The 9,064-nt window shown below is 36.6% G+C and overlaps 1 protein-coding gene across 1 annotated transcript in view; it reads left to right on the top strand.

The window, feature by feature from the left end:
- The first annotated feature begins 913 nt into the window (after window positions 1–913).
- The window catches only part of LOC124414949 (regulating synaptic membrane exocytosis protein 1-like), a 946,547-nt gene continuing 938,396 nt past the window's right edge, over window positions 914–9,064 (top strand). The window contains exons 1-3 of the mRNA XM_046896140.1: window positions 914–932; window positions 1,022–1,087; window positions 1,401–1,706. Coding sequence (XP_046752096.1) covers window positions 914–932; window positions 1,022–1,087; window positions 1,401–1,706 — 391 coding nt within the window. The remainder of the gene's footprint in view (window positions 933–1,021; window positions 1,088–1,400; window positions 1,707–9,064) is intronic.

The raw sequence follows: 9,064 nt of genomic DNA, 5'->3' as shown, positions 1-9,064 counted from the left end.
AGTGTTGGAATTTTTCAAAATCTGTCGCTTCGATCCACTTGATGAAAAAAATCATTGGACGTAGTTCGATTCCCGTTCTATGTCACAGATTATGAGATCAAAGCTCAATATTGACGTTTACCTACGTATTTTTTTATCGTATAGAAAAAAATACAACACACTAAATCGAAATTTATGCCAAAACCATGTGACGAAAAAAGAGATCAAGTCAATACGAAGCTGAAAGCATCTATTGAAAATGACACACGTTCATATCATAGTGATTTTAAAAGTGTTTCAAGCTCTGCAACAATGTATAATATTTCAGTTGACTTTGATGAACTTGAAAACATTGAAATCAATGCTAATGATGGATAGCGTAGGTTGAGGATGGAATAATTTTCTCCACTAAATGTCTCTGCTCATTTTTTGATTGATTGATAGTATGAAGCAATACCAATTGTAAATACTATCAATTTATCAATTTGACATTATCCTCAGAGTTAATTTTATTCATTACAAATTATCATAATGAGTTTACTTTGGTATAACATTCAATGTGATTTCATAATTTACAGAATGTCAAACGTCGCGTCAAAGGGCTGTGTCATCTGGTTTAAACAGTCAGTTTCAACACGTGTCAACTCTGTTGAGTGATAAGTAGATAGAATATAGCGATTCTGGCTTATAGTTGCAATTTCCGCGACCAGAGGGAATAACCTTCCTACCTTACCGACAATTGGGGTTACCTACCGACGGAAGTATTACTGAGCAGAGTGGTACCATAGCTAGCGAGGTGTATTTTGTATGGAAGTGCTCCTGTTAAAGTCTGATTACTGATGGTCACAATAATAGCCGTTGGCCGAGTACCCTTAGATCTGTAGACAAATGATTGAACATTTGGTGATGGGTGAACACTATATCGGCATCGACCATGCTAGTGAATAATAGGTGTAGAAACAACTTCGTTATACTAACCCCCACCCCTCTTTGAAAAAACGCAACCCCACTCGTACAGGACTCAATTGCCAGTTATTTATAGCGAGAGTCAGGCCGGACGTTGAGAATTCTTTTCCTTCGCGGATATTGAGCTGTGGCTCGAAAGTGAGTAAATTGCCCCGATTGTATCTGATATTTACTCTCAGGGAAAAAACCACAGAAAAATTGAAAGTTTGTCACCGAATTTCATGAAATGAGGGCAATCTGATTCACCTCTTTCGGAAGATCCGTCTTCACTATATGTGGGATCAGAAACGAGCCAAAACAATCTTTATATGCAGGAATTTCTGGTATCTGCTAATGTCAGAACTGGTTTTTCTTTACCGTGTAATTCTTTTACATGCGCCTGAATCAGTTTCTTGCGTATAGTCGCTTGGTCGATTTCAGCAAGAATTCAGCCTATGAATGATGATAAATTACAGATTCTGAGCTGACAGAAGACCTTGACGCAGATGAGGAGGAGGAACGACGGCGTCGCTCTAAACGAAGCGGTGGGACCATCCGGCGGAAATCTCGCGTCGCGAGGCAAAGATCTTACGATGACGAGGTGAAGTCCGGGGGTGTTAGCGGCTCCAGTCAGCCCGTTCATACCGATCCGGGACTTAATTTGCCTGTTCAACTGCCCAGGAGGGCCTCCGCCTATGACGTCTACGCAACTCCGAGTGCCAGTGGACTCAACGCCATGGCCATCGCTGCGGCCCAACAAAGAGCATCAATGTTCGCCCAAGGTATGCAATGGCTAAAATATTTTCTCAAGTGGAATATATTCTGACTCAACAATTCTCTTGAAATTCAATTGAACAAGTTGCACACTGAAAGAGAACTTTTTGCTTCTGTAACGAAATCAATTTTCGACATATTTTATCGAAAAAAATTCGAGGGGCAACAATGTTTTGTAAAAATCGAGTCAAAAGTATTAAAATATTATTGTAAACAGAACAATTTCGATTAATATTACGATATCAATTCATATGGTCACTCAAATAATTATATTTGATTAAAAAAATTCTGTGAGGATTAATTCGAATTCTTTTGAAATTGCAAAATAAAAATTCATCGAATGAAATAGGACTTACCCGTATACGAGCTCATGGTTTTGAGTCAGTTAATTCAATAAAATAATACCTTGATTATGAGCTATTATGAAAATAGTTACGCGAACTTTGCTGGACACGTCCAGGAGAATAAAATTAGGTTCTATTGTGGAAGAAGGATGGTTAGCCGATTTTTTTGTAGGTTCATTAGATACGGACGAACATATTTTCACTCACGCCCCAAAAAGTTAGGTCCGGATTTGTCCGTAACGATTGTTTAAACTTTTGAGGCCCCATATATTATTGAATAACGTATTTGTTATGGGTTTTACGCGAAAATTGTTCAAACAAAAGTTGTTCGTCTCATCATTTTAAAAAATACAAGACGTCGCGAGATCGATTATCATTATTTGTTTAGTTGCAAAATGGAAAGTTCCGTGGAAATAAAAAATTTCTTTTTTTTGTTATAAATTAATGAATAAATAACATGTGGCTTTGGAACTCACGGTACAGATAATATGAAGTGTCTTCAAAATTATCGTGCAATGCGTTTTTGCTTGTGTTATATAGTTGAGCAACAATCCGCGACAAGCCAAAATCCGTATATCGTCTGCCCTTTTTTATTCAATTGGCCCACGGCTTGTCAAAAAATCATGGAGTCAGTTCGTTAGTAGTACATTCCATAAATGAAAAAAAAAATTTTTTTTTACTCGAAAATCATAATTTTTAGGCGACTTGAAATTTTTGGCTTTTAAACAAATAGAGATATCTCCGAGAATATTCATATTATTGTAAATATTATGATAGATTGTACTTGCCCTTTATTTGACGAGTAATTTAAAAAAAAAAGACCCGAATATCTCGATTAGAACCGGAGATAACGGTGTTTGAATGTTATTATGTTTATTGTTGTTGTAATTAATATTTCGGGGGAGAAAAAAAATATAAGTCTTCTCTCAACACCCCAAGCCATCACCGTGAATTTTTTCCGATCCCTAGGTGCGTTATATCTAGTAAAAAAAAATTGCTTAACGTTCGTTGAGCGCCGTTAGCCGGAGGACTGAAGCCGGGCGGCGTGGTGGGGGGCTCGAGGCTTCGCGCGCGCGGCTGGACTCACCGCTTACTTAACAAATCAATAGCTCGGTTAATAATTATCGTAAAATTTTTTTTTTTTTTACGAACTATGACATTTTTTACTCAACAATTTGAATCTGCAATTGGATTTTTAATATTTATAATTTTTTTTTTTTTTTATTAATTTTAGTCATATTCTTAGGAAATATTGCTATAAATAACTTTAGATATATAATATCTGAGTTTTCAGATTAAATGAAATGAAATAAAACCTAATTACGGTGGTATGAGTATGTATACATATATATATACACATATAATGGAAGACCGAGAGAGAGATTCCAAGCGTTATAACGGGTTTTTGCTTTGAAATACCCTCTCTTCTTGAGCTACAGGCAGATGTTTTCGGGGAAGGGTCTTTCAGGTATAGAAGAAGGCGACACACGACGCATAGCTGTTTGAGCCTTCATCCCGAACAGTCAGTATTTCGACTGTCCACGAATTATTACGTTGTGTGAAATATGTTTGCTGAAACACGTGGCTGAATACATTTGGTTAAAAACGTCGCTCTGCGGTAAGTTATAATTTCTAATAATATCTTATCTGCTTGCTGTAATGCATTCAAAGATATTTTAACACATTTTATTTTAACATATTCGCCAATTTCAAATATCTGTAGGATTTCGTTTAAAAAAATTCAACTCTACTAATTTTTATTGAAACAAAAAATTGTTTTTTTGAGTACTTGTTATACAATTTTAATTAAAATAAATATAAAAATTAACAATTCATTTTATCGTAGGTTACTCGGTCATGGAGGAAAATAACAACTGTTTCCTGTGCGAGAAATCGTTAGACGAGGGTGCGACTGTTCACCTTAAAGAAAAGGCGTTGGGGACCTTAATCAAGGCGAGTATCCAGAGAAAAGACAACAAGCATCGAGATCTCCATGGCAAGGATAACATCATACTCCATAGTAAGTGCCATAAAAGCTACACTCATGCCAATAGCATTCAAGCCTGCATCAACGCCCAAAAATCAAAAACGTGCGCCGCATCCACACGCTCCGGTACTTCAAAAGAGTTTGATTTCAAGAACAATTGTATATTTTGCGAGAAAAATGCGTCCGATACTTTTTTAAAAAATCAAGCTAAAAAAAAAAAATATTTCGAAACGGGAAACTGTGTCTCTCCTAAAAGATGCACGAGACATCGTTTTACAACAAGCTGCACTGCGATCGGATGCATGGTCCAACGAAGTCATGGATCGCATACTTTTAACCGACGATTCAACTGTGGCACAAGCTCGATATCACCGTTTCTGTTATCTAAAATTCATGTACCCGCCTTCGAAATTATCTGATCAATCTGGAGAGGACACTCCTAACATTGTTGACCTCATCGAGAAATATATTGAAGACCATCCTGACGAGCATAATTTTTCTCTGAAGGAAACTACCGATAATTTCACCGGATCAGTCCCAAACAACCAGTGGCTCAAACGGCAATTGTATGATAAACTTGGTAACGATATTATAATTACGTCAATTCCCGGTAATGAGCCTATAATTTGTTTACGTGACACGGGCCATAAAATCTTGCTGAAACATTTTCAAGAGTCCGAAGATGATGAGTCAGAACGCCGTAAAATTGTGTCTGCAGCTGCGAGGATTATCACACAAGATATCCGTTCTGAAAATTATGAAGTAGACAATTATCCGTCTCCGCATTCATTTCTCGTTAACGTTGAAAAAGTGATCCCAAATTCATTACGATTATTTCTGGAAAAAGTTGTTTTGGATAATAAGCAAGAAAAAGAAAATAAATACTTATCGAAAATAGTATAGATTGCTCATGCAATAATCTCTTGCGTTCGCCCACGCAGCTTTTTATCTTGCCTTCAAATTGGGTTGGGCGCAATGTTAAACAGAAAATTTGGCTCCAAAAGTTTATTGAATATTTTGTCGTCGTTAGGATTCTGTTGTTCATACGACGACAGTGTGTTGTTCACTCATTCATTTTCCCAATTCGTTTTTGATAATGCGGATCACAATATCAATACTATTGACGGGTTACACACATTCCACGCTATGGGTGGCATTGAATGCGTTACTCCAGCTTCTGCTGTCTCGTGTGGTTCAAGCATTCCCAAATTGAAAAAACTTCCCTCGGCGGATACTATAGGCAAATTCGGCGCGATCACTATAAAAAATTTTGATGGGTACAGAAAGTCAGGACTCGGTAATGTTTCAGTTGAAAATCTCAGTCTAAAAAATCCGACTGTACGATATGAATTCGACATAACATCAACAGATTTTTTATGGCTCTATAATTACAAAACGCGTTGTACTGACGTCCAAGGCTGGAACGGATTTATGGAAAATGTGAATAGAGATAAACAATACCTGATGTCGCGTATTGTGTGCCTTCCTTTCTTAAATAGCCCTCCTGGCAATTACGACACAATTTACACAGTTCTTAACGTAGCAGCAGAACGAATGAAATTGAAGAATCAAAACGTAGCCTTCGTAACTTTTGACCAGCCTCTTTATATGAAGGCAATGGAAATCATTTATTGTTCAGATGATCCAAATTTGAAGAATGTTGTAATAAGATTAGGAAGCTTTCTTTTGTTAATGTCCTTCTTAGGCACTATCGGCAATATAATGGACGGAAGTGGTTTGAAAGAACTTTTTTCTGTAATATACGCACCCGCTTCTGTCGATAAAATGTTAGCAGGGCATGCTTATTCTCGAGCTATAAGAGCCCACACGTTATCACATTGCGCATTGGCCCAGATTATACTATTTTTCACAGACTTTTCGGAGCAAGATATTTTAAAGCTAACAGCGCTTCTCGAAAACTCTCATACTATTTTGGAAAGTACAAAAAATGACTCGGAGTTCAATACTATTAAGAACAAATTTCTTGCGACCGTGGAAAAACTTTCGAAAAATAGTGGAACCGCAAAATTATGGACTCAGTACTTTCACACGGTGTCACTTGTGAAAATGTTTATAGAGGCAGAGAGGAGTGGTAATTGGCAATTGCACCTGGACACGGTTCAGAAAATGCTACCATATTTCCACTCAAGCGGTCATTACCTGTACGCAAAATCTGCTCATCTATATTTGCAAAATATGTATAATTTATCGGAAAAAATGGATAAAGCAGAATACGAACAGTTTGTTCAAGGGTGTTTTTCTATTAGACGCACAAATAAGTTTTGGAGTGGTATTTGGTCAGACATGACTATTGAACAATTTCTCATGAGATCGATGAAAGATATAGGAGGGCCAACACGAGGCAGAGGAATGTCTGATAGTGTTTTGCTAAATGGGTACTAACAACGCCAGCGCTAGTTTATCTAACCGAGTCAATCACAGAGTTTTGTAATGTTTTTTTGGCCACCACTGAGCAGCATATCGATGCGCGACCTACACGTATTTCACGAGATAATGCGGATATTAAAAAACTAACAGATTGGTTCGATAATCATAATCCGTTTCCGCAAACGGAAGGAATAATTTCTTTGAGTAGTGGATTGAAAGGTGATGGTAAAATAAATTGCCACGAAGCGTTACAAATCGGATTAACCTGCTTAGAAAATACGTGGCAAACAATTGATAATCAGTGTCCAAAAACTTTCAAAGATATGAAATATAAAAAAAGTAACAAGATTACGTCTCTTAAATCATTAGTGTCTTCGGTGAAAGTTGCCGACAGAACTATTACTATTGATCCTTCACTACTATTTCAACGAATTTGCGTGCTTCAGAAATCCGAAAGTGAATTAAAATCTTACTTCAATCACGAATTAGCGCCTTATCCCCTGTCACTATTTGACGATAATGGAATGCGAAAAACCCAAAAGTCGAAGTTGTACGATTTTTTCACTCCAGTTGAACCGCAAGTCAAGGCACTGAATAATGCGTACGTTATCGATGGCGGGTTTTTATTGCATAAGGTAGTTTGGCAACCGACAGAGATATTTGAAGACATTTTGGAGCGATATGTAAATTACCTGGCGAATAACTATTCTCCTAACTGCACAGTAGTTTTCGACGGTTATCCCGAAAAAGCAGATGAGATGTTTACGAAGAGCGCTGAGCGGCAACGTAGAATGAGGGCTAATTGTGCTCCAGAAGTAAAATTCGATGTACATATGCCTTCAACTCTGACACAAGACAAATTTTTGTCGAACGAAAAAAATAAATCGCATCTCATTTACATGTTATCGGAAAAACTAAGAAATGCAGGCTTTGGGGTCGAACAAGCACGCGAAGACGCGGATTATTTAATCGTAGAAACGGCACTTTCAATCTCTGATCAATATCATTCGGTATTTATTGTGGGCGAAGACATTGATCTGCTCGTTATATTGACGCAAAATTCCGGTACAAAAAAGAACCTATATTTAATTAAGTCAAGCCGGGGAAAAGTTGAAGAGAAAATGTTTGGTGTTAATAGTTTTATGTATCCCGAAATGAAACATCTCATCGGTTTTATCCATGCGTTCACTGGTTGTGACACTACGTCGGCGTTATACAAACAAGGGAAAGCCAAGATAATTAAATTGTTGAAAAATGATTTGAGCGGGTTGAGAATGGATGCAGAAGTTTTTAATAATCCAAACGCTAGTAAGAGTTCAGTAAACGCTGCCGGTCAGAAAATAATTATGACTATGTATGGCGTTAAAAAAGTAGACGATCATTCGTTCCACGAATTTCGCTATTTGTGCTTTACAAAATCTACCCTCAACAGTACTTTCAATTTAAGCGCTCTTCCTCCGACTGATATGGCCGCCAATGAACATTCACTTAGGACTTACCTGCAAGTTCGTGAATGGCATGGCGATAATTCAAAAGACCCAATGCAGTGGGGTTGGAAAAAAGTTAATAATACCTTAACACCAATAACCTCAAAGAAAGAGCCAATTCCTCAAGAACTCCTGGAAATTATATCATGCGGCTGTGATAAAGGAAATTGTACTTCAAACTGTACCTGTAGGAAATTAGGCCTCAAATGTACGATTCTTTGTAAAACGTGTCACGGACAAAGTTGTTCAAACACAGCCGAACCTGATCTAATTTTAAGCGATGACGAAATTGACAATGATATTGAGACGGAAACAGATGTGATCGAAAGTAACGAAGATGTAACATATGCGTTGGATACTAATGAAATAGAAGAAATCGATGATGATTCAATGCCGGAATATACGCCTGCTTATAAGAAACAAAAAAAAACGATGTAATGTATGTATTTTTTGTATGTATTTTTGTATTTTGTATGATTTTGGGCCCCACTTGTGTATTTTGTAATATGACAATAATGTAACAAATAATTTTATCGTATAAAATAATATGTATGCACAAGTTCGAGCAAAAAAATGTATGGATATTTATAGTCACATGTTCACTATTATTTTATGCATTGGAAAATTAAATATAATTGACGCTTGAATCACTTTAATTTTTCCTACCATTACCCTACGTATTTTTATTTTATTTTTTTTAATTTCGGACAAGTCTAATGTATAAAAATATAATAGCAAAAACCAGATACAACGCTTGGAATCTCTCTCTCGGTCTTCCATTATATGTCTATATATATATGTATACATACTCATACCACCGTAATTAGGTTTTATTTCATTTCATTTAATCTGAAAACTCAGATATTATATATCTAAAGTTATTTATAGCAATATTTCTTAAGAATATGACTAAAATTAATAAAAAAAAAAAAAAATTATAAATATTAAAAATCCAATTGCAGATTCAAATTGTTGAGTAAAAAATGTCATAGTTCGTAAAAAAAAAAAAAATTTTACGATAATTATTAACCGAGCTATTGATTTGTTAAGTAAGCGGTGAGTCCAGCCGCGCGCGCGAAGCCTCGAGCCCCCCACCACGCCGCCCGGCTTCAGTCCTCCGGCTAACGGCGCTCAACGAACGTTAAGCAATTTTTTTTTAC

Source organism: Diprion similis, chromosome 14 (assembly GCF_021155765.1).
Source record: "Diprion similis isolate iyDipSimi1 chromosome 14, iyDipSimi1.1, whole genome shotgun sequence".
In the NCBI taxonomy this organism is placed as follows: domain Eukaryota; kingdom Metazoa; phylum Arthropoda; class Insecta; order Hymenoptera; family Diprionidae; genus Diprion; species Diprion similis.
Note: the sequence above shows the minus strand (reverse complement) of the source record. Positions and strands in the feature narration are given on the sequence as shown.